General features: G+C 42.0%; 2 protein-coding genes across 3 annotated transcripts in view; one reads left to right on the top strand and one right to left on the bottom strand.

Moving 5' to 3' along the window:
- igf1ra (insulin-like growth factor 1a receptor) overlaps window positions 1-23,245 on the top strand; it is a 78,068-nt gene extending 54,823 nt beyond the window's left edge. The window contains exons 3-21 of the mRNA XM_071500029.1: window positions 51-351; window positions 1,298-1,434; window positions 2,085-2,229; window positions 3,039-3,247; window positions 3,390-3,510; window positions 4,155-4,387; window positions 4,552-4,719; window positions 5,125-5,332; window positions 8,555-8,841; window positions 8,958-9,100; window positions 9,734-9,899; window positions 10,025-10,127; window positions 10,335-10,405; window positions 10,496-10,725; window positions 11,397-11,501; window positions 11,800-11,959; window positions 12,217-12,346; window positions 13,740-13,874; window positions 17,103-23,245. Coding sequence (XP_071356130.1) covers window positions 51-351; window positions 1,298-1,434; window positions 2,085-2,229; window positions 3,039-3,247; window positions 3,390-3,510; window positions 4,155-4,387; window positions 4,552-4,719; window positions 5,125-5,332; window positions 8,555-8,841; window positions 8,958-9,100; window positions 9,734-9,899; window positions 10,025-10,127; window positions 10,335-10,405; window positions 10,496-10,725; window positions 11,397-11,501; window positions 11,800-11,959; window positions 12,217-12,346; window positions 13,740-13,874; window positions 17,103-17,628 — 3,578 coding nt within the window. The 3' untranslated portion in view covers window positions 17,629-23,245. The remainder of the gene's footprint in view (window positions 1-50; window positions 352-1,297; window positions 1,435-2,084; window positions 2,230-3,038; window positions 3,248-3,389; window positions 3,511-4,154; window positions 4,388-4,551; window positions 4,720-5,124; window positions 5,333-8,554; window positions 8,842-8,957; window positions 9,101-9,733; window positions 9,900-10,024; window positions 10,128-10,334; window positions 10,406-10,495; window positions 10,726-11,396; window positions 11,502-11,799; window positions 11,960-12,216; window positions 12,347-13,739; window positions 13,875-17,102) is intronic.
- Window positions 20,441-24,806, bottom strand: pgpep1l (pyroglutamyl-peptidase I like). Of its 2 annotated transcripts, XM_071500175.1 has the most exons (6): window positions 24,656-24,806; window positions 24,511-24,563; window positions 24,244-24,360; window positions 23,630-23,856; window positions 23,349-23,558; window positions 20,441-20,543 (listed from the first exon to the last, which is right to left on the bottom strand). In XM_071500175.1, the coding sequence occupies exons 1-6, from the start codon at window positions 24,684-24,686 to the stop codon at window positions 20,516-20,518; spliced, it is 666 nt and encodes a 221-aa protein (XP_071356276.1). In that variant the 5' UTR covers window positions 24,687-24,806; the 3' UTR covers window positions 20,441-20,515. The 2 variants fall into 2 exon arrangements, 1 of the variants encoding a protein (XP_071356276.1); XR_011693874.1 differs by lacking the exons at window positions 20,441-20,543; window positions 24,244-24,360 and having other exon boundaries at window positions 23,416-23,856; window positions 24,511-24,790.
- Window positions 24,807-25,253: the final 447 nt, after the last annotated feature.

The raw sequence follows: 25,253 nt of genomic DNA, 5'->3' as shown, positions 1-25,253 counted from the left end.
TAGTGTCCACCAAAACTGACCTCTTCCCCATCTTTCTCTGTCTCCTCCAGTATGCCCAGAACACTGCAAGCTTGCCTGTACAGACAAGGGGGAGTGTTGCCACAGCCAGTGCCTGGGCAGCTGCACTGAACCCAACAACGACATGGCCTGCTCCGCCTGCCTCCACTATTTCCATGAGGACCGCTGTGTTCCAGACTGTCCCCCGGGCACTTACAAGTTTGAGGGCTGGCGCTGCATCTCCATGGATCTGTGCTCTCAAGTGCACCTGCCCGGTGACACTCACTTTGTCATCCACGCGGGAGAATGTATGCCCGACTGCCCCTCTGGCTTCACACGCAATGAGACTAACCGGTAAAGATGTACCCTTCACTTCTGGTTTAGGTCTGATTTTGAAATGTCATTAAAGGTGACACACTGAATGTACAAAATATTAGGAAGAGCTCCTTAAAATGAATTATTATTACGTCTGTAGGATTTCTTAAGGCTGAAGCATTCTTTAATGTGCTGTATTTTAATTTGTAGGTGTTTATAACCTGATCTTTGTCACAGAGGGAACAAACGGTCCTAGTATTGTTTATTCCCTGACTTAATTTTCTGTAAATAGATGTGAGGTTTCGTTTCAGTATTCAGACACAAAAGCAGCTTGTGTTCACTGTGTACTTGTGCATAATGAATGAATTTGCATAAACTACCCTTGATCTGAACTTCACCTGACCCGGCCCTTTACACGTTCCTTTCTTAAAGTAGGTCTCGAAGCTGGAAGTGCTACAGGTTAAGAGCATGTTGGATTGTTAATGATTCACCTTTAGATGGAAAGAGTGAACTGATTGATTTCAGAGAATAATGTTCAAGGTTTTAAGAAGAGGCCTCGATTGTCAAATGTTTTCTTTGCTTAACACTAACGTAGAATAAAGAAAACTTTGTATGCTGCCTTCCTCCCTGTTTTGTCTCATCAATTCCCAAACTCTCCATGCAGACTGTCTGCTGCTGTAGATTTTTTGGCCATGCCACTGCTGTTTTGTCTCTGAGGTCAATGCAGTGAGTTGCTTTCTCACAAAACAGAGTTCAGATGAGGGCCCATAAAAGATTATACTCTCCGTGTGAGAGGTGACCTTGTATCACGCAGTGAATTTATTTGCCTGAATCCTTTGGAATGCCTGGGAGCTAGGGGAGTGGACAGATGATTTCAGGGTGAGGTAGAAAAGTTCGCATGAGATTTTATTCATTCTTTGACAGTTCTTAACGTTTTTTCCATGTCTCTTTCTTCTTGCTCACGCCTTCCCTCTGCTGCATACAGTATGTTATGCAGTGCCTGCAATGGCCCGTGTGACAAGGTCTGCACGTCCCCTGTCATCGACTCTGTGGACGCTGCTCAGTCCCTGAAGGACTGCACTGTCATCGAGGGCAATCTGGACATCAACATTCGCCGTGGAAGTGAGTGCATCTATGCAGACGCAGAGCGCTTTTAACACCACATATGCCGAAAATTGTGCAGTGTATTATTAGCTTATCAAACCGCGCTGCTCTACTCCAAGAAATTCTCGTGGGCTAAACTACTATCAACCACAACTAAGCAGATTAAACACAGAATATTCAACTCGGCTACAATCTGCTGTATATTACGCTGTAATAATTCTGTATTGACTGCAGTATAGTAACTTTACTGCACTGTGTTGCCTTCAGCTGTCCTGCAAATATTATGACTACTGAGGCAGATAAAGTACAAGAGCCTGGCGGTGTAGGATGCACAGGAGGGCTACAAAATCAACGTTACATCTGCTTCCTGCACTCTAAACCAATTATCACATTATACCATAACGCCATTTATTCGCACAGTTGATAGGGTGGCTCATAAGCTAATCTCCACATATGATAAAAGCTTATACACTTTTGTGCTCATTTGGATAGTTGCATTAAGAGCTAGTCTGGGTGTCCTAGCAGTAGCAGTAGAGGTCCCTGTGGGTTTTTAAATGTGGCTGTCATGTGCTGTTTTTCTCATATGCTGTAATGTATTTCTGTGTGGTTGGCTGTGTGTGTGTGTGTGTGTGTGTGTGTGTGTTTGTGTGTTTATCTCCTGTCCCCAGATAACATAGCGTCTGAGCTGGAGAGCTTCATGGGATTGATCCAGACAGTGACGGGCTATGTGAAGATTCGACACTCCCACGCACTTGGCTCGCTGTCCTTCCTCAAGAGCCTGCGTTACATCAATGGGCAGGAACTCATCGACAAGTATGGCTTGTCTGCGCTGTTTGTCTGCAGCTATTTTGCCTGTGAATGCGTGCGGTGACTGAGGGAATGAGAGGACATGAGCAAACCTCAGCCTAGCAGGGAGGCTGCCAGCAACATATCATTGCAGTTACATACATGTCAGAGAGACTTCTTGTTGAATGAGCGCCTGCCGTTGATGGTGGTTGTGCACATTAACATAAATTGATGTAATCTATTAGTTACTCAAGAGATGCTGTTTTCAGATATTACAATATCATTTTAAAAGTGGTTCATAAGGTCATGCAGACAGGCTGGATAAGTGAGTGTGCCCACTACTCTGCATGGAAAGTCTCAGGTCTATCAGCCCTGTCTTCACTGTGATATCAGCAGCAGTCTTAGATATGAGGGAAAGTTTTTCGGTAATGGCCAAAGGGGTCATGGGAAAGCCCGTTCCTCTTCTTGTTGTCGTTTCTCCCAGGGTAAAGTTTCAGTCAGAGGAATGCTGTTGAGGATGGCAGACATTCCCTTCGCTCTGGAGGTGTTCTGCTGCATTACTTGGAGGGCTAGAGCTAGAGCTCAGAGTGTTAGCAAGACACTGCGTCTGCTTCATATCCTCCTGTGTAGAAACCCAGGCTTATTGACAGACAGAGGCACAAACCTGATGTCCATCTCTGATAGTGCTTAACGCTGCCACCAGGTGGCAAAAAAATCTCCCTTTAACCACATTTCTGACAACTTAAGCTTCCATGAGACATGTAGCAATAAAATAAACTTTTTGGTGATCCGTATGAAATGGTTGTAACTTTCTCTTTATCTCCTTCCATTATCAGCATGTATTCATTCTCGGCCATCAACAATCAGAACTTGCAGTACTTGTGGGACTGGAGTCAGCACAACCTGACTATTCGGGCTGGACGTCTCTTCTTTCGCCTGAACCCCAAACTCTGCATGTCTGAGATCACCACCATGTGGGATAAGACGGGAATAACGATGAAGCCAGAGCAGGGTGATTTCCGCAACAACGGTGAAAGAGCCAGCTGTGAGTATAGTCACGTGAACTTTGACAGATATTCCAATACTTGTGTGGGATTCTGTTTTTCTTGCAGCCATTCGCATTAAAAGAGCTACCGTGAAATGTATATACTGTGTGTCTCATTGAGGGTCCTGTTCTGTCAAAACAGGTGAAAGCCATACCTTGATGTTTAAGTATAACGGCACATCAAGCCATATGATCAATCTGACGTGGGAGCGCTACCAGCAGCAAGGAAACCTTATCAGCTTCATAGTCTACTACAAAGAGTCGTGAGTACTCTGAAGACAAACAACTCATTCTGTAACACTCTGTCACATTTTCAAATTACCTTGACATTAAGAATGAATATATATGGATAAAGAGTTCATTCTATGTAGGACATGTTACTTGAAAGGCAAGTACACACAAGGAGAGCAGAGCTATTTTAAAAAAAAAAAAAAAAAAAAAAAAAGAATCTAAGATGATTATATCCTTCTGGTGTTGGATTTTTAAAATTTTTTTTACCCCAGTCACCTCTGCTGGCCCTGGGTGCACTTCAACTTACTGCCAGTCACTTTCCAAAGGCGATCCAAATTTTTTTAGCTTTTGGATTAATTTCCTGACTTGGAGGAACTTTGATTTCAGATGGCCTATAGAAGAATTTGTCTAATGCAAAACAACCAGCCAAATATTTCCTTATTGTTCTTATTGTATGAGATCACATTTTGTTATTGAGCTGGTACAAAGCGAAACAAATTTCTGCCTTGAATGTAGGTAATCAATGAAAGACTGTATGGTTGCAAAACCATTGGCTATTGACTGTGAAGACGAATCGTACCTCTTTCTCCTTCTTCCTTTTTGTAAATGTTGGACTTGTCATTTTTGAGTCAAATCTGTTTTGTCAATTGGCAGCCATGTTTTGTGTCTTTACCAGCCCTTTCCAGAATATCACAGAGTTCGACGGGCAGGATGGCTGCGGCACAAACAGCTGGAACATGGTGGACGTGGAGTTTTCTCAGGAAAAAAATGATGACCCAAAAGTCAGTCTTCAACTTCTCAAGCCCTGGACCCAGTATGCTATTTTTGTGAAGGCCTTCACCATAGAGGGGGAGAAACAGAGTAGTGGCGCAAAGAGTGATATAATCTACATTCGCACACGTCCATCATGTAAGTCTGAGCATCAGTGTGTTGATACCAGTAGTGTAGCTGCTAATTATTCCTAACAATGTTTTTATATTATTAGTGATTCAGCCTTTTCAGTAATTACTGTATCAACCATTTTAACATAAAGCATTTTAATATAAACTACCATGACTCTGGCCTTGTTGCAGTGCCGTCTGTGCCTAAAGACGCCCGTGCATTTGCCAACTCCTCAACTAAGCTGGTGGTGAAGTGGTTACCTCCAGTCTTTCCCAATGGCAACCTGACCTACTACCTGGTGCGCTGGCAGCAGCAGCCTGAGGACAGGGAGCTCTACCAACATAACTACTGCTCCAAAGGTCTGCATTACTCATTCTACAAGACAATAAGCGTCTTTTTTTTCGTTGTCTGAGCTGTCCCGCTGTTTCCTTGTCCTCTTAAAGAACAGTTGAACATTTTGGGAAATATGCTTATGTGCTTTTCTCGATGCGAGTTAGTTGAGAAGATTAACATTGCTCTTGTGTCTGTATGTAAAATATGAAGCTGTTGTCTGTTTTGCTGACCTAACCTAAGCTAATGGCTTGCTGGCTGTCACTTCACACTTACTTGCAGACATGAGAGTGGTATCGATTTTACTCTTGGCAAGAAAGTGAATGAATGTATTTCCCAAAATGTTAAATTATGTTTTTAATATGAAAACATAACTCTGTGCAGGAAATGCAGGCTCCATCCATCACTAAACACTACTGTTTTTCTTAAAACAGAGCTGAAGATCCCAATCCGGATCCCAGCAACAGGGCTCACAGACATGGAGGAGAACACCAAGCCCACCAAGTCAGACCTGGCAGGGGGGGAGAAGGGCCCATGCTGTGCTTGCCAGAAGACGCCTGAGGAGGAGAATCGGAGGAAGGGTGATCGAGTCTTTTTAAAGATTTTCGAGAACTTCCTTCACAATGCCATCTTCCTGCCGAGGTATAGTAACCCACAGATGGCAAGGCAATATCAGCCTCACAGTGATCTCCTTAAACTGTTTGCAGCTCCTGCTCTGTGCCTCCTTTCATTCTTGTGGAGATGGCCATGAAAGAGCTGAACTTGTTTGCCAAAATGAGGAATGAGGTGGCTCCTCTGTGAAGCTGACAGGACCCGAGCATTGGGCCGTCGGCGGACCGGACAGGGGCTGGGCCGGCCTGCTGGGCTCGGCCCTATTGTTGGGCGGTGCAGATGAGGAGACATGCTGAGTAGGATCCAAAGCCTTCTTAGCGCTCTTGCGGCTTACTGTTGCTGTGGCAACGATGGCACGGGGGATGTTAGGACCTAGCAGGCAGCAATTTAGGCAACACAAACAAACCCAGGAGAGAGATGTGATTAAGGAGTCTGAAGGGCCTAGTTTGGCTGCACACTCGTAGCTGCTTAGGCTTTTGTTCCCCGCAATAGGGACTGACATTTGTGTTGTGTTATCATTTAACTTGCTCGTGGCTATGGATGTTTAACTGTTTCAAACACTACAGCTTCTTTCTTCTCTCGCACTCCTGGATTCTTATACAGACGGTCACACACAATCTATGTTTGTGAACTGGTGCCAGATCACATCACAGTGAAATACAGATACCTTTGATAGACTTGTTGCGTCTCACTAAGAAAACCCAGCAGGTATCTTAATAATCCATATTTTTAAATGATGCCTCTGAGCTTCCAAAGTTCATCCATTCAAACAGTGTTACAGTGCCCTTCTTTCTGCTTTCCCAATGCTCTTGTGGAATTGGATCAATATGTCTTTGGAGGTAGGATAATAAAACATAGCTTTGTAATGTAATTGAACTCATATCTGCCCCTCTTCTCCTCCTCCTCCCCCTCCTTTCTCTCTGGCTATGTTGATTTGTTATAGTATAGCTGTCTAGGAAACAGGCGGGTGGCAGGTCCCAAGCCTGCAGCGAATGGCTCAGCCTGTGTATGCACAGACTCTCCACTGTAACAGAGCCAGCATTATTACAAACCACTCCAGGGAAAGGCCTCGAAAATCTGGGAGGTTTTTTCAAAAGTTCAGGGTTTAGACCAGGGGTGAGGGGAAAGAGGGCGGGAGAAAACAGAAACAGAAAGAAGAGGAAATGTTTTCCATTCTGTCCCTCTCCACTCGGCACTCCACTCTCCTCCTCCCCTTGCACGCTCTCTTTGTCTGAGACTCATTTCCTTTTTTTTTCTTTTCTTTTTTTTTTTTTTCTCTGGAACAAGACAGCTGCCAGGAAATGTACAGTGAATCCATCTGGAATTTAAATGAATGAGGGAAGAGCCCCATCAGCGCTAGAATACAAACAGAAAGTAAGGGCAGCAGACTAATTTACGGGAGGAGAGGAGGGTGGCTGCACAAAGAGGATGGCTGCCAGTATCTGTTAAGGAGACCTTGTGGTACGACCCAAAAACCTGTTATCAGCTGACTGGGAAATTTATGTACTGTAATCCCCTGCTGTTGAAACTCATGATGAATACATAGAGTTACCTTTTCTTCTGTCAGACCCTTTCAGTCTTTTTGTGAGCCTGCTGTGTGTTACTGCAGTTAAGGTCAGGCACTAATAATCTGCCCTACTAGCCACAGACTGGATGTGTAGACACGGCTTTCCTTTCTGGATTGCATTGCGTAAAGGTAGATCTTTTTTTAGCGGGTGAGGTCAGGACGCTAACTGTAGTAACGCACTGGTTATAAGGTCATGCCTCAGTCAGCTGAGGAGCCTTCTCACAGTGTTGGGGCTGCCCTGCTTAACCTAACGCTCTTATGTTACGTACAAAAATTAGATCCTCCAGTTTTCTTTCATCCGGCCTCTCAGTGAGGTCTATCCATGTTGTTCTGTTGCTTTAATACAGGGCAGCTCGAGGTTTACGAGTCAGTGTGAATCCGACTCGTGCATCTGTGTCTCTACTTTCCCGTCAGTTTTCATATGTTTTTGATATATTGTCAGTAGTAACTGTTTTTGAGGGCTGGACTTTGGATTGTACTGCACCAGTTATGACTGCCAGAGAGGAATGTTAGCGTGTTGGTGTGACTCTTCTTTCCCACGGATCCGTCTGTGTCTGTACACTCCTCCTGTTGGTGTGTGTCTGCTCAGACGCAAAAGATGCTTGACTTCAGCTTTGCTCAGTTAGGTCTTTCAGTTTAGTACTGTATTAGTCCTGGTGGTGCTGAAAGGATTAGTTGAGTGACAGAAGAGTAATCAGCACCAGTGTAGGACTCTTTTTACAAGCAAAAAAGATTTGCAGCTTCTCTCTGTGACAGGCATTATTCATTTTTTCTGAAATTTTACAGACCAAACAATGAGTCAAGCAGTTGAGGACTAAATCAGCAGATTGATCATTAATGTTAGTTAGTTTCAACCCTGGTTTTCAGTAGACAGTTTAAATCCTGTGCTTTATTTTCTTTCGTCTGAGTCATAAAAACACAGCCACCTGTTCATGCTGTCCTCGTGCTGCTCCAAACACTTCCTAAAGTTTCATCACAGTTTGCAAGAGCTCATCACACTGTTCATCACCTGTTGTCACCTGCTGTCAATACAGCTTTCATTTTCCGGCTCAGTCAGAGCAAGGTGCCCTGGGCTTCTGCCGCTGCCACAGTCACAGCTGTCCCCGGCTGCTTGTCCTCAGTAATGACGATGTCCAGCTCCAGGCGGCTCTACAGCTAATCATCCGCACTATGACACCACGTGTCCATTCGCCACAGTGCCGTCCATTTGGCATTTGAAAACTGGTCATTATGATTGATCATGTTGGTTCAGAATGTAGGTGTCATGAAACTAAAAGCCATATTTCAGCTATTTATACTCTTTTATTGTTGATTGGGATAAGCTGGACAGCAGCATTGGTTCAGGTTTTTTTTTTTTACTTGCTGTGGAAAAATCTTTTTTTTTTTCTTTCTCTGTCTGTCCACCTCACTATGATCTGTCTGACCTCATCCTTCTACACAGCTCCACAGGGAGTAGTTTTCAGCATCTGGATGCATGGTGTACACACACACACACACACACACACACACACAGCACACACACTCACTCACTCTATCCGGTCCAGCAAGATGTTTAAGCTTTGTGGAACATGCTTTTGGGATTTATAAAGTTACAGTTATTTGTTACAATAAGATTTCCAGTGTAGCTTTTTGTCTTGTATTGTCATAATAGCACTCACTGTACCTAAATCAACTTTGTATTTCAGACCTCCCGACCGTCGACGCAGAGATGTTTTTGGTGTGGCTAACAACACACTGTTTCATGAAGGCGATGGTAGGGGGAACACCACCCTTGGCCCCGGGGATAACAGTACAGATGGCATTCCTCCTACTAAAGAGTACCCATTCTTGGAAGACAAGAGCACAGCAGAATATTTAGAGATCCCCAACCTGCGGCCCTTTACAGTCTACCGCATTGACATCCATGCCTGCAATGAGGAGGTGGGGCACTGCAGCGCTGGAGCATTTGTCTTCTCCAGGACCAAACCTGCAGGTGAGAAACTGACCTGGATACAATCTGTGATGGAAAGGTGACACAGTGTACTGTGACACCTTTTTTGAAAATATAGACACATTGTTTTAATAATATTATGCCTGTGTGTTTCCTAGTCAAAGCAGATGACATCCCTGGAAAGGTGATCTATGAGAGGAGTGACAAGGTTGAGGGTTGTGTGCTGCTGCACTGGCCAGAGCCCATCATGCCCAATGGACTCATCCTGATGTATGAGATCAAGTTTCGTCTGGGGAATGAGGTGAGCCAGGCTGGGTATAATTACAGATCCCCTCAGACAAGTTTTAAGACGTATAAAGAATATAGACACTTAAAAACCTGTACAGCAAACATACTACTTGGAATAACTGATGTGTGTTTGATATGAAAAATACTCAAAATTACGGGTGTTTTTTTTCCCCATATTGGAAAATGATGAAGTTTAACTGTGAGAAAAAAGATGTGTCCTACTTCACTGAATGTTCATTGGATGATTGAAAGCTCCACATCGCTTACATATGAATTGCATATTGGACGAGAATTAGCTCCAAACTAGTTGTGATATCACAAAATCCAATTTATATGAACCTGTCATGAACTCAGATTTAAGATAAGCAGAGAGAAACCTTCCACCTTCAGAAGAGGAATGTAAACACAGCCTCGTGGTGTTGAACTCTACACATACATCATTCTGCACAATGAAGATCAAACATCTAAGTAACAATAAGCAAAACACATTTTTGAGCAGAGGGGGTCTTTAAGAGTCATAAATGTCAGTTCACAGGACAGAAATATCTGTCATGAGTGACCAGTGACTTGTGAAACTTCCCCTTACTTGACATTGACTCTTTGCTGCCCTTCAAACAGTGACCACAATGTGTTCGCTTTCTTTCAGCCTGAGAAACATGAGTGTGTGTCGCGCCAGCAATATCGTGAGCACAAAGGAGCTCGGCTGACCAACCTGGGTTCAGGAAACTACTCTGCCCGTGTGCGCGCCACTTCTCTGGCAGGGAACGGCTCCTGGACGGAGAGCGTGTCCTTCTACGTGCCTCCACCCAAACGTAATGCAACATTTCTCACACATTAAATTGTGTATACTGACATTTTTTTCCTTGACTAATTTATAGTAGGTAAGACGTGACTCCTTTAGTCAGTAATCACTTTATTTCTCTGTTCTGTCTGACAGGAGACGATGGCGTTGCGTTCTATTTGGTCATCATAATTCCCATCATAGTGACACTTTTCATCGCCAGCCTCACCACGATTCTCTTCTTTGTCAACAAAAAGAGGCGAGTATCTTTATGAACATGCTGTCGGCATTGCCAGACAATGTTGCTCAATTATACTGTCCTGCCTCACTCTGCTCATGAAACTTAACAACCGGTGCAATGTTAGCGTTAATAGGTGTTGTTTTCATTAACATTGCCCTGTGATAAAGAGCAGACTTCCTATAGGGTAATACATATCATTTTTACAATCTGTGTTGGTGTTAACAGGAATAGCGACAGATTGGGAAACGGAGTCCTTTATGCATCTGTCAACCCAGAGTACTTCAGTGCTGCTGAGAGTAAGAATATCGGTTATCTTGTCAAATTGTCACTATTATATTCTGGTGTGGGTATGTGGTGTTGACCTGCTGTCCACTGTTTTGTGCCAGTGTACGTCCCAGATGAGTGGGAGGTGGCCAGGGAGAAGATCACTATGCACAGAGAGCTGGGCCAGGGCTCCTTTGGCATGGTGTACGAAGGTATCGCCAAGGGGGTGGTCAAGGACGAACCTGAGACGCGAGTGGCTATCAAGACGGTCAATGAGTCCGCCAGCATGAGGGAGCGCATTGAGTTTTTGAACGAGGCCTCTGTCATGAAGGAGTTCAACTGTCACCATGTGGTACGAGGGACACATCCTAAAATGGTCGCCATCCGGCACCTGAGAAAGAAAAGCCTGCAATAAATGCCCAAGTCATCACAATATGGTTAAAATAAACCAGACCATTGTTATATTAAACCTAGATACAAGACGGTGCCTTCAGTTATTATTATTTCCCTAATTAATCTGCGCAGAAGTAGAGAGAAAGAGGTCAGCAGGTCACGAGTGCTGAGTGCGCTGTGGTTGTCTTTACAGCCTGAGGCAGGGCGCAGCCTCCTGGAGATTGTGTACATTTCTCTAAACAGTATGATCACAGCCTCATTAACAACATTAAATGGATGTGTTCAAGATTTTCCCTTTGGAAAGCTGCTGTTACAACCTTTTTATCAAGTCTGGCTGCCAAAAAACCAAACACTCAATTATTAAATTCAATTTGAATAATTTAGAAGGGAATTGATTTTTTGGTTTTTTTGCAATCTTCAAAGCAAGTTGAAGATTAACTCTAATACTTTACTTTAGCCACTCATTTTATACAGTAGGCTATACACCATACTATATTCTTATATGCTATATACTAATCTTTGTAGTAATTTGTTGTAAGGAAATCTGATCTCAAAGCCTGTTTTGAATTAGGTTGTAGTATTTGACTCATCCCACCTGACCTGTGCTGTGCTGTGTTGTGATTGGTGCAGGTGCGGCTGCTGGGCGTGGTCTCGCAGGGACAGCCAACCTTGGTGATTATGGAGCTGATGACACGTGGTGATCTCAAGAGCCACCTGCGCTCTCTCCGCAAAGAAGTGAGAAGATTTCTCCTCACTATCCCCCTACCCCCAACCCCTCCCCCAACACCCTCTGCAGCTCTATGACAGATACAGTCTCTTACAGGAATAGGTGATGGTCTGATGTGAACACATACACACATCCCGTCCCACTTTTTCCCGTCTTTCCTCCACACCTTTATGCACATTTCCACACACAGCATCCATCCCACATTCTGTAGTGCTGATCTGCTGAGACTGGAGAAACCTGACATGAAGAACAGTGCTTTATTGTGCTCTTTACCCTCTCACCTCATCTCCTCTCGCTCTGCCACAGAATGCCACCAGCCAGGTCCTACCCCCGCTCAAAAAGATGATCCAGATGGCTGGGGAAATTGCTGACGGCATGGCATACCTAAATGCCAACAAATTTGTCCACAGAGATCTGGCTGCCAGGAACTGCATGGTAGCAGAGGACTTCACTGTGAAGATTGGAGGTAAGTCAAGTTAATACGATGCCTTCAGCCTCCCTTGGTTGCTCAATGCTGAACCCACTCTGCTTGGCCTCAAAAATAAGTGTTTGGATTTCAGCGAGTGCCTGAAGCAGTGGAGTCTTAATGTAGATGGACGGGCGGAGGGAGGGAGGGAGGGAGGAGGTGAGGGGAATGGATGAGCTCTCAGGAGCTTCCTCTCCCACACAGAATGAGTGATATTCAGTGGCTTCCCCAACCTCTGTTTTCATTTTTTTCTTCAGATTTTGGCATGACCAGAGATATTTATGAGACGGATTACTACCGAAAGGGAGGGAAGGGCTTGCTGCCTGTCCGCTGGATGTCTCCAGAGTCGCTGAAAGATGGCGTGTTCACTACAATGTCTGATGTCTGGTAAGAGAACACATCACTCCCTTACACACACATACACACATAAAGCCTGTATTAAACACGTATAAACCTGCCTTAATCCTAGGGGCTTGCAAAGTATTCCAGAAATGTCTGCATATTGTGTGTCTTCGAGCATGTGGAGTTTTTCAAACAGTTCATGCTGTGGAGTCAAAACTTTAAAAACCAACAGATCACTTCACAGTCATTTTTTACTTAATAGATTGAACATGCATTTCCTGTCATGACAAAACCATCAAAATCTTTTGGCTTCCAGCGGTTCTCTGGAAGTTCCTCTCTGTGACAGAGCAGTATAGAATGAGACTGTCTGTTTTTACTGACACCTTTTTTATTCCAGCTTTCTGTGAAATCTCAGGAACGATATTGTTCTAGAGAAATACAACTGTTTACTAGCTGCCTTGCAGGTTTTGGTTTCCCAATTCAAAGTGTCCCATGGGCCAGTCCCTAAGAGTGGGCTTAAACTGCTCCAGATGTTCTCAAATGAGAGGTTGCAGTGCCAGCACAAACCCACCTCCACATTCGCTTGCTATTATCTTTCTCTTTGATGTTGCACAGATGAGGTTTAGTGTAAGATGAACCCATTCTGGGCTCCCTAGGACTCCATGATTAGGTGACTTTTATTTTGTTGATCAAGAAAAACTGTCCGACTGTGGCTCTGTCTGTCAGCGCAAGGCAGTTTCAGTGAGTTATATGCAGTGTTGTAATAAGACTGTTGAGTGTGCACTCAGAACTCATGTGGTGAAATTATGATTAGCAAGAGCAAACAAAAGTTGTTAGTCACGTTAAGAATTTTTTTCAGGAATACTTTCATAGTTATGTCAGTGCCAGGTAGTTTGAGGTCAAACTGAGGCGATGTTTACTGTCAATACTTAATTAATTAAATCATGATGATCAACTGAGTGGTACTGATACACAGCTTACACTTCTTTCTTACATTCTCATTCTTAATCATTAGGCTGACCAGTCATTTTATTAACATTTCGGTCCTCAGACCATCAGGTAAAATTTATTGATTTAATTATATTGAATTTAATCTAATGAAGAGGGCCAAGATATCATTAATTAAGTCAATATATGTAATTGACTGTCTGCAGGATTCTCTGTTGGATCCTACACAAGTCAACAACACTTTCTTGGATGCAGTAAATTTGTTCCGGGAGAGGAGAAGTCAAAAACATTAGTTTGCTCTTTTTTTGAATGAAATATTTATTTAGAAGAAAAAAAAAAAGCCAATGTACTTTTAATTAAATTCTGACCCAGCAGCTTTGAGAAAACTTTTTCTGATGTTGCACTCAATGGAAGCAGCATTGAATTAGCATCGGATGAGGCAAAAATGTAAATATATTTCATAAAACTGTCATCTCATCTCTCGTCGTAGGTCATTTGGAGTCGTGCTGTGGGAGATCGCCACCTTAGCAGAACAGCCTTACCAGGGCATGTCCAACGAACAAGTGCTGCGCTTCGTCATGGAGGGAGGACTCTTGGACAAACCTGACAACTGCCCTGACATGCTGTAAGTCTCTTTATATCTGTGATCAATAACTGTGCCCTACCGCCAACTTCAGGCCTTTCAGGTTTGGGTTACAACACCCCTGAAGGATGCATTGTTTTATCCTCTGCTGCCACCACCTTACACGCCTTCAGCCCCATTAATATGTTGGCCTGCGTCTATTTTAAGTTGTGGTTCTAAGTGCGTGGGATATCATGTGGTGTGTATGCTAAGGTAGAGCCAAGATGAGGCCTGACATTAACGTCACAGGTTAAATGCGGTCCGTTGACAACATGGCTTCAGTGGTCAGCTGGCACTGAGAAGCCTCCTCACCCGTCGGCCTCGGCCCATAGAAGGGATGCCACGACCCGTGTGTGAAAGATGCCCCTCATTCCGGCTGCCGAGAACGGGCATGAGTATGGAGACAGTGTCTGTCCATCAGCAAAGGGAGTGAGAGTGTCAGAATGAATTCATTAATGTATTTATACTTCATTAATGAATCACCCTGGCTGTTAGAGAAGAGAAAGCACAGCACGGCCTGCTTGTCTGCGTGCAGCGCTACATATATGCATTTGTGCTCTCCCTCTCTGACCTCAATAAGAAGGTATTCTGCTCCCTCCCCTCCCACTCTCCATGGCTGACCTCACCTTAGAAAGAGAGTGCAAGTAAAAAAAAAAAAAAAAAGAGGGCCGAGTGTTGTGCAGACACAAACCTCTGGTTTCTATGGCAGCCTGACTGTTTTGTCCTGATTACAGGAGTGTGTGGATTGTGTTACAGAGGTGGTGGGGTAGCCTCCTGGTATCTGAGCTACACACAGGGAAGTCAGGCTACTGTCGCTGGTGGCCTCTGCTGTGGTGACTTAATGGAGATTTCCAGAAGATTGCTGAAGTGTAGTGAAGCCAGAAGTCCATACAAAGACTGAATAGAAAGACACAAGAAGAGGAAGTGGGCTGAATAATACACAGAGGGATGAGTCACATTTGGAGAGCTTTGAAAGTCTCCTTCTTGTACTGTGTTTCCCATGGTCAGGTAGCTGTGGATCAGTGATTGGATTTCCCATGTTTCTGTCTACAGTTTCCCTCAGACAAAAGTGCATTCTCTCTCGCAGGGCTGGGCGAAATGAAACACAGACTCTGATCATATTTAACATGATGACTTATTGTGGAATCTTCAAGATCACTTACAATGCTATTGTACTTAAATGTTTCACCACAATGGGGACGTTGGATGTGTCAAGTTCTGCAGTTCTGTTGAAAGACATTCCTGTTTAGGTTTATTATCGTCCATCATAGATGGTTGGAGACTGCTCTGAACACACACTTGGCCTTAAAGCGTGTCTGTTTTTGATTTTTATCTGAGTGTTTCAAGGACTTATTGTCCATCTCCTTGGCTGGTGAAATTTTGGCTTTGTCTGTGCAAATTGTTTTAAAAAAGCCTGATCGCCTCCAAGCCTCATTTTTAAAGCAACATTTTAACTCAATCAATATTAGATATTTGCTTATAACTCACAGAATTCATTGATGTGACATAAAAGTATGTTCACACTTAACAAGGGATTTGAGTCCAGCGCACATTAGCTCTCACCGTACAGACAGTGTAGACCCAATTCCAGGAGGATACAGACACAGACATATAGCTTAACAAAAACATCAAGCTACATTAATAAACAAAATTGGAGTGAAGAACTGAGGCAGCCATCCGTGGCGCCATCTTGGTGTTCAAGTTAAAGCTTTAGTTTTACAAACCACTTGATACATTAAAACAGAATTTAGTTTATTAAATGTACCAAAAAGTGTAACACAGCTTGGGCTTTGACCTTGAGGAGCTTTCTGTATACTAGCTATAGCTCATAGCGAGTTGTTCTTAGACAGTACATGTGTATACATCTCATGTACCACTTTGATCTGTTACATGATGCTAACGTCACTGATGACAGGTCAAATATGAGTCAATTTAGTTTAATGGCAATAGCATGTGTCTGTTTGTGCCATGATTGGCAGGATGCTGACAAGAAGTCAGGATTTACTGCAGTGTTTGTTTTCTAAATTTGCATCAACAAGCCTCGTGCACAGCAACAGATGGCGAGGGAAGAGTTTTCAGCAGGCAGACAGGTTACTCTGGAGCGTCGGCCTGGCTCCAAGCATTACACGTCTTTTCGTGGGAGGTCTTTGCTGCCTGGGTTCGGACATCTGAACGTCAAATTTAAGACACTTGCTGCGCTGCTGAAAAACAAGTCAGAGCGGCCCCCCTGCTGCTTCAGAGTACGAAGCGAGGCACGTGCTCAGGAAAGCTCTACCCATAATTCCTCTGTGTGGAGAGGAGCTGGCACCCAGCTGCAGAGGCTGTTGTAGACTGCAAAGAGACCACTGGGAGAGAAAGAAAACAAGAGAGAGAAAACAGCAAAAGTAGAGGAGAGATGACCGAGGTGTTTATGTCAGCAGGCCTTAGAGAGTATTCTTAGCTTGTTTGTGTATAATTGAAGTTGTGGTGTGTGGTGTAGCACCACACAAAACTGTAATAATTCTCCCTTTTATGATGTTGTTTTGACATTCCCCAAGGCTGGGCTGCTGGCCTGGCACAGTAACCTTATGTATGATTTACTGTGCTGCTAAGTACATGCTACATTACTGATCTTACTGTATGTGTAGTCATGTAGCAATAAATAAATCATACCCACATTTCAGATATCTCAATTTAACTGTTGTAAAAAAATATACATATATTTTTTATATGCATGAAACTACAAGTATTGTAGCTGGCAGCAGGTTTAGACTACATCTGCATGTATTTATACTTTGTCCAATGTGCAGTTAATGGAACATATCATTGCACAATATTAAGAGATATAGTTAAAACCTTGGCATGAAATTAATCAGGAAGTCTAAGGAAAAAGCAAATGGTCAGGGATATGAATCAAAAAATCTACTGCAGTTAACAGTACTGTGGTATAGTAATGTACTGTCTACATAGTTTGTTCTTAAAGATCAATATATAGTGCCACACAGTACTGAACTGGGCTTAAACAGCAATGCATTCTGCCACCTGCTGGTGAGAAACAGGAAATCCTCCCACTCTGAAGTACGACATGGTCACATTTTCTAAAATACTCACGTGCATGAAGGTGCAAGGTTCGGTTGCTGTCAGTGCTCCTGTCCATACTGGCTGTGGAGTAATGCTTTACTACAAGAAACACCAAAATGAACACTTCACTGTACATTACTAACCCTTTTATCTTTTGTATGTCACTTGCAGGTTTGAGCTGATGAGGATGTGCTGGCAGTATAACCCCAAGATGCGTCCGTCCTTCCTGGAGATCATCAGCAGCATCAAAGATGAACTGGATCCTCCCTTCAGGGAAATGAGCTTCTTCTACAGTGAGGAGAACAAGCCGCCAGACACAGAGGAGTTGGACATGGAGGTAGAAAACATGGAGAACATTCCACTGGACCCTGTATCCACCAGGCAGCCCTCAGCTGCTGCAGCCCCCTCGTCGGGGTGTACAGGAGGCACGCCACCTCCATCTACCCAGCAGTTATCCCCCATGCAAGGCCCAAATACTCCATTACTGGGACCTATGTCTCCCTCCTCCCCAGGCACGGTTGCCTCAGCCTTGGGGTCTTCAGGCCAAGCCTTGGACAAGCACTCAGGACATGTTTCGGCCAATGGGCCTGTGGTGGTGCTGCGGCCCAACTTTGACGAGATGCAACCCTATGCACACATGAATGGGGGCAGAAAGAACGAACGGGCGTTACCACTGCCCCAGTCGTCGGCCTGCTGATATCAGACCAGCCCCTCCTCCTCTTACACAGGGTAACACAAACCTCTCCCCCATCTCTTAAGGAGGGATGGACGAGGTAAGGAATGACTTTCTTCTACTGTGTGCCAGTAGATGGTCTCTCCACTCCTTTAAGGTCAAACATAAACTCTGAAAACTGAAAAATAACAGAGAAACCTGCTAAAGCGTTTGGAGTTTGGTGGCTCAGACTCGACACTGGGGAACTCCTTCCTGTGCAGCCTGTATTTCAGTTACCTAAGTCCTTCGAGAAGGAAATCAATACAGGCACGTATCCCGACTTAAAGATTTAGACATGAACATAAAGAAAATCATTTTTTAGCATATCTGCCAGCAAATCCAACAGAGGAGCACTTTTTTCCCTGGTGATTTCAGAGAGGATGTTGTGGATATCCGAGTGTGTATTTATACAAACACATGATTCTCTCTCTATAATATGGTAAAACTCCATTTCTAAAAGGACTTTCCATCTAAATGACTTTGTTTCCATGAGCAGATTGGCTCATGACATGTGAGGATGCCTCAATTAGAAAGTTTGGACTAAGATAATTGTTTCATGTTCCTGTTGATATTTCTTTGGGTGTAGATCCTGTCAGGAGTGGGTCAAAATGGAAGAGGAGGGCCTATTGTGTATCTACCAAACTGTTGCCAAATTGAGCTTTTCCTGCAATTTCATACAGGTCTCCCTTCTTGTTAAAGGCTGTGATTCAGAGTTGAGATAAGCTTCTCTGGGAAATAATACCAAAACTGTTTGGTGGTGTTTAGCAGTAACTGCTCCAGTAGCTGTGTGTGTCTGTGTGTGCATGTGTGTGTGTGCAGCGTCTGCACCGGGGATGGAATAAATAAATCTAACAGGCTTGCAAAGAGAAACACAACATTAAATAAGTGAATTGCAAACACCAATCTGAAATCAAGACTGAGTTTATTTCATTCAGGATTTGAAATGTAAGCAAAGGCATCTTTAATAAAAAATTAAGTTGATGTTTTTTCACTCACTGGACACAACCATTAAGTAACCATTAGCATTATGATACAATTAAAATGGCAACAACATCTTTAGAACAATAAATGCCCAAAATTCATTGGTTCCAGTTCCACAAATGTGAGGACTTGCTGCTTTTTTTGTCCTATGTCATAGTGAACTGGTTATGCTTGGGTTTTTGACTGTCAGTCAGACTAAACAAGCTATTTGAAAATATACCTTGGACAGTCTTCATTACAAATTCAAAATAATTAGTAGATTGATTGATAATGAAAACAATCATCATTTGCTGTCCCTATTGTCATATAATTACATTAGAAAAGCCTGCATGCTGTTGCTGATGATGGGCTTACCAAAATTTTCTGTTGCACCACTCAAATCCCTTCAGATCTAAGAATAACTTTATCCCTTCATCGCTTTTATCTTTTGAACATCTGAGGGAAGTACACATGTGACTTGAGTCAGCCAACTCTGAATCACAGCCTCCGTCTGTCTTTGTTTTAATAAAAAAAAAAAAAAAGAAAAAAAAGAAAGGAAAAAAAGCATCAAAGCATCAGAAGTCCCACACTGCAAAACACTGAACTTCACAATCAAGGGATATGACTCTGCCTCCACTTTCATTTATTAAAACCTTGTCTGACATTTTTTTAAAGTGTGCATTTCATGAGGAAGGTGATAACTGTTATTCAAATGAAATGGCACCAAAAACACCACAACATACAAACTGAGTCTAAGACCTGAGACAGAAAATGAGAAGGCGTTGGATCGGTCAAGATTTTAGTAGCCTAGAGACAACTCTGAAGTCACAGCAGGTCTCTTTTAGAATAGTCATTAGTTTCTCTACATTTCAAACACATATAAAGGTCTTACAGTTGTATTTTAGACTGCAGGATCGTTTTTATACACATCATTGATTTTGTCACTTTTTTAAACCTTTTTACGGTTCAAAATGTTTGCCTCTATGTCTGTACAGAACAAAGCTGCTATTTTATTCTTTCTCTTTTGGATGTTATATATAAAGGAATCCTTCAGGTTTGGTATTTTATGGTCTCCACTACAGTCCATTTCTTATATCTTCAAACTCTGTTTAAAAAATAAAATGAAAATAAAACTACAAAAAATAAGATGATTAAGATATAAAAACATTTTTTTTCTGTTACCCCAAAAGGTTTTTGTGTAACACTACATTTTGTTCATTGCCTTTTATTGTTATGAAATATTTCTTCTGTATTTGTTTTTTGGATGTCTATATTATTATTATCATTATCATTAATATTATTATTAATATTATTATTAATATTATTATTTGAAATGGACACCTTAGCTCGATGTGTGAGCGTGTACTTTCTGCACCCTTTTTGTACTTGTTGTCTCGCACTGCGCCTAGCATTGCCCTCTAGGTGCGACTCAATCTCAGGTCAAAGTAAAGGCTTTGCTTTCTCCACACATTCTCATGATTGTCCTCTACTTGTTTCACCTTGTAAACCCCCTCCCCCCTCCCCAATCCTCTATGCGCCATCATCATGTTTTGTTGAGTCCGATAGTGCCCTCTTTCTTTCCCTCTGGCCCCTCGCTGACCTCTACAACAAACTGAACCTGTTTCCCCCTGGTGCCTCCTTCTGAAGTCAGGATTAGTTCCAGTCTACAAGATAGTTACTTTATACTAGAGCTGGTATTTTAACCCATCCATTTCCTGCCTCTTTTCAGATCTATAGGGCTAATTGGGTTGTGTCTTGTTTGCCTTAATTATGCCAACCATCTTTCAACCATTCAAAATCACTCACCAACCACCCCCCCACCCCCACCCTCCCCTCCTTTTTTTTATTACTTCAACAAGCGCAATATGACGTCACCTCTGTTAATGTTGCTTCTTGAAAGTGAGAACAGGTCTTATTGTTTGTCTTCATAATCACAGCTTCTGAAAACCAAATAAAGGATGGGTTAAAGTCCAGGGAAGGGAACACATTTCAATGTCATGAATGGAAAAGGTCTTAAAATGGAGGCTGAATAGTGAAAGTGTTTTGAAGAATTTCTCCTCATCTTTTAGAAATATTGCCTGGTGATTATTTTTCCCTCTTTGAAGTTTCTTTTTTTTTTTTCTCTCTCTCTGTAGGAGTGTTATTTATTTATTTTTTTATTTTCCTTTTGTGATATCAGTTTAAATCACTGTATAAATGCCCCATGATTAAGTATAAAGTTGGATTTTTTTGTATGTATTTTCTTTGGTGTCATGACTGGGGGACTTAAAAAAAACAACAACCTTTTTTTTTCCTTCAAGTATATATCTACCTCACTCTTTTTAAATATATGTAAACGTATGGAACACAAGTACATCTCACTCTTTCTGATTAGTCTATATAGAAACCTCATCACCTGAATAAAACCCACAGGGATCTAGATAAACCTCACAAAGCGACCTAGGACAGGAGATGGAATTTAAGTGCTGTAAATTCAGCGCACCAATTTCTGGCCCAGTGGTTTACATAAAGTAAATTTATACCTCTGAGCATACAAAGGAAAGTACTGTGTGCTGCTGCCTCCAATAAGTGAAAATGTTGTTGGGTATCTATTCAAATATTACACAATTGTCAGCCCACACTCTAATTCGACTGGGGAGTTTACAGTGTTATAAGGCGTAGAATGGGTGCAGCACAGTATGTGATAAGACAAGAGGCCGGGGCGCAGCATCAACATCAGACATTCCATCTCCACTGACTCCAAACATATTGTCACAACCTCAAATCCTCAACAGCCAGAAACATTCATTTTCTCATCTAAATTGCATTTATATAGAAGTCTAAACAGTTACCATGAGGAATATTTAAAAAGGGAAATGTTTTATTGACCTCCGATAAATACAAATGTATTTGCTGTTCACCTGCAGCCTGTAATGACGCAAGGTTACAGCACAACTCCACACCTTCATTAACTTTAGTTTATTCCAAACATCCAGATCACACTCTCAGAAAGCTACATTCAGTTATAAATATGGATCTCTACTGTGAATGTAACAAAGATATTTCTTTACTTTCTACACAAAACCTTGATAGAGATAGCAGCAACTCCACCTCCTACATGTTTCTACCTTCAGACCCAAATGAACAACTTCAACAGTTTGTCAGTCAATGTTTAGTCAAAGCAGCAGAGGGAACTTTTTTCTTGTCACTAAGATTATTAGATTTTAATGGTTTTTTTTAAGTCTTCTTTATGGCTATGTAAACACCATTATCTCCCTTGTCCAAGTCTACCTGCTGAATGCTATGACCTTCTAGCCCGAGTGCTCATTTCCACTATCATCAGGGTGAATCTCCTAGCGATCATTTTCAGGCTTTTTGATCAATTTAAACTCTACACACATTTTCTGGCCTGTTGTACTGCTACTCACAGTTATGCTGCTGGTTCAAAAACTGTCACCTCAGTGGATCTTATACTGTCATCACAGGTGTCGAGTGCAAAGGTGGCAACGGAGCTTTTACATCTCAGAGCTTCACGTAAAAACCTCAGTTCTACTTTTTACTCACAGTGGCTACGTGTTGAACGTTGTCTCGGTGCAAGGGCTTCTGAGCCAAACAATTCGAAAATCCGTGTTGAAACGAATACCCAAAAGCAATAAAGAAACGGTATTATGATCAGGCCACTGGGTAACTTCTAATGTGAAATCTGGGTGCTCAATCTAGGTTCTTCTTAAGCATTTTATCTGTTCATGATTGAAGAGAATAGCAATCAAAGAGTGAACAATCTTTTGTTTGAAAAACAGTGCGACTGCTGCTGAACTATTACATTGGTACAGAAATCACCACTGACAAGCAAACATCTTATGTAATTACTTAACATATCTGTGCATTTATGTTTTTTCCAGTTTGGATGTATGTGATGATAAAATATTTCTTATATATTTCAGCTTTTCAATTCTGGTAGTAGACATTACATTGACCTGTTGTGAGGTGAATTGCTGTTGAATTACTGGTTACCATTAGATCACAAACCTGTCGCAAACTACAGCATTTAAACAAACACGTGGACATGTATAGGACAGGGATGTGGCATAGATTACGGGTAGGCATGGTGAAGAGTAAACAACATGATTAGAAATAAATTTTTAAAAAAAATGATAGGCCTAAGTTTACAGCTTCACACTAGTTGCTATTTTTTGCATTACCAGATTTCCAGCGTAAATACACAGTCACTAACTAGAAAACATTCAACGTAATCATTTTAATTCTTCAGAATGTTCTTCATGCAAACCTCAGGTTTATGGAGGATGCGTCAGTGCATTCAAACTGCAATAATAAGTTTGAGGTTTATCATACTCATGCCTCTTTTTTTATGATTTGCATTCCTATACCTTCTGAGGGGGCCTTGGTCTACTACTATTATCTTATTATAATACTTTCACAAAATCTGTGTGTTCATTACCTGATTGGGGAAAGAAATAATCAAAAACCTTCACTAGACTCTGTCTTCTTTCAAACTCTGTATCTGAGGCCTCAAAGTTTTTCACACCTATAGCTGAGATGGTGTATTTTTTTGACATGCCATCTTCCAAATGTGTATCTGAGAATTTCTTGTATTTTCTTTTTCTTCTGAAATTTTGAATAAATAAATGAATGAGAACTATGACTGCTTTTTCTACTTTATTCCCTCTAAAGATACGGTTTCTTATCATTCAGTGATGTGGTATCTCTGTGTGTGTGGTGTCAAATGCCATTATCAGAAGATCTACCTCAGTGTTGACTGCTGGCTTGAAGAATCAGCTGTCATCATCTGTTCATGCTGTTTCTGAAGCTGGTTGAGCATGGTCTGAATGAGGGTCTGCAGCAGCGGTACCAGTCTGTCAGCTGAGGCCAGGCTGCCAGATGTGGGTATGTGGATGAGGGCTGCCCTCCCCTGCCCGTGATACAGTGAGCAGTAATATGCATAGTCACACAGATACCTGAAAAGATTAATGAAAGCATGATCTCAGTTTTGAGTGTCTGTCTACACACGGCAGAAGCTGATGCCCACCTGCCAGCATCTCTGGAATAAATGACATCCATCCCCGCTTCTTTGAACTGTTTGGAAACAGCCCTCATGTTAATGACTGAGCAGAGTTTCTCTGGTCCTCCTTCCACACAGCAGTGACTTTCAGGACAGAAACCGCACACATCTTTGTCTCTGTATCCGCTGTTCTTCCCTGTTTGCTCCAAAATGACAACGCTGGAACCTCTGGCTATGCCCAGATGTACTGCAAACTGGGACAAACACAAACACAAAGATATTCTTGCAATCTCCAGAATTTATGGGCTTGTGGGTGTCTTCTGTAGTTTTTGGAGAAATGTGGGGGTTTTAACAACTATTACACTTTAGAAATAGACAGGTTGTGGATATTTATGGTTTGGTTATGGTGTTGTTGTTTTTTTACAAAATACATTCAAATTAAGTTAATTAATAAATTAATGAATACAATATTCATTTTTTTCCCTGTGAATTACTCTTTCAAACATTATACACGCTTATATTTGGGGAAATTTAAAAAAATGACTATAATAAAATATTCTAAAGCATAGTTAATAATTTGATACTTTGAAAACACTTCAAAAATGGCTGAACCTGGGCTTGACCTGAAAACTATATTTTACCTTTGGGTTTAAACTTCGCCAAATGTCAGCGATGATTTGCTCAGTCTTAACATAAGACACTGGCACCTCTTTGATGTAAACATCAAACCGCTCTCCCAGTCCGACCAACTTCAGCCCCTACAATGATTCGAATATTCAGACATTTTGCATCTATTACAATGGACTTTTATAAGCAAGCCCCAAAACTTGCCTCTGATGGCCCTGTACACTATCACTGTTCACTGTTTTTTGTTTTTTTTTGCTTGTTTTTTTTCCCTCAAACATTACCTGGGCCGCCTTCCAGCTCGGGTTCACCAAGAACTGTCGGAAAGGTCCAAACCCTAAGGAAGATTAGAAATCGCATCTCAAAAATAAGCGCCGGTTTAAAAATAGTTCATGGAGGCTTTTCATGAGCAGTCTCTTGTTTCTTTACCAGTAACGACCACAGCTTCGCCTCCACTCATAACGCAGTCAGGTCTGCCCTGGTTTCAGTAAGGACAGATGGTTGTCTTGTTTTGTCAGGACACTGAAAAACAAGAAGCCTCTCTTTGAAGCTCCTGCAGCTCCATTTTCGTCCGCTTGGAGGCGCTATTCCCTGCTAAATAAATAGGTGAACCCCGTGTGAAAGTGATGCATTCAGGTGGCTGCGGTAAACTCGGGTTAAGTTAATTTAAAAGAGTAAGAGTGAGCTTTATCAGCAAAATGTACTCAAAGTATAAAAATTATTAGGCAGAACAGTGTTATATTTTGAAACTGTACATTATTTGTTCATTCCAACTGATACATTAATATATTGGCAAAGGTTTAGATTATGAAATCTTAAAGTAGTTAAAGTATCTGTTCATTTTTTTCTGAAATGTGGTGAAGTTAAAATATATGTAATAATGGATCTACCAGATAAATTACCTCACAATTGTCCATAAGTACACAATTTAAGAGAATGGACCTCATGAATGTAAAAATGAAATATAAAAAATATATAAAAACAATAGATGTGGAATGTAGGTTTTAAAAAAAAAAAACACATTTCA

This window comes from Trachinotus anak, unplaced genomic scaffold (genome assembly GCF_046630095.1).
Source record: "Trachinotus anak isolate AG129_WGS33_773 ecotype Australia unplaced genomic scaffold, CSIRO_AGI_Tana_v1 ptg000002l, whole genome shotgun sequence".
Lineage (NCBI taxonomy): Eukaryota > Metazoa > Chordata > Actinopteri > Carangiformes > Carangidae > Trachinotus > Trachinotus anak.
The sequence above is the reverse complement of the archived record's forward strand: the minus strand, read 5'-3'. Positions and strand labels throughout refer to the sequence as shown.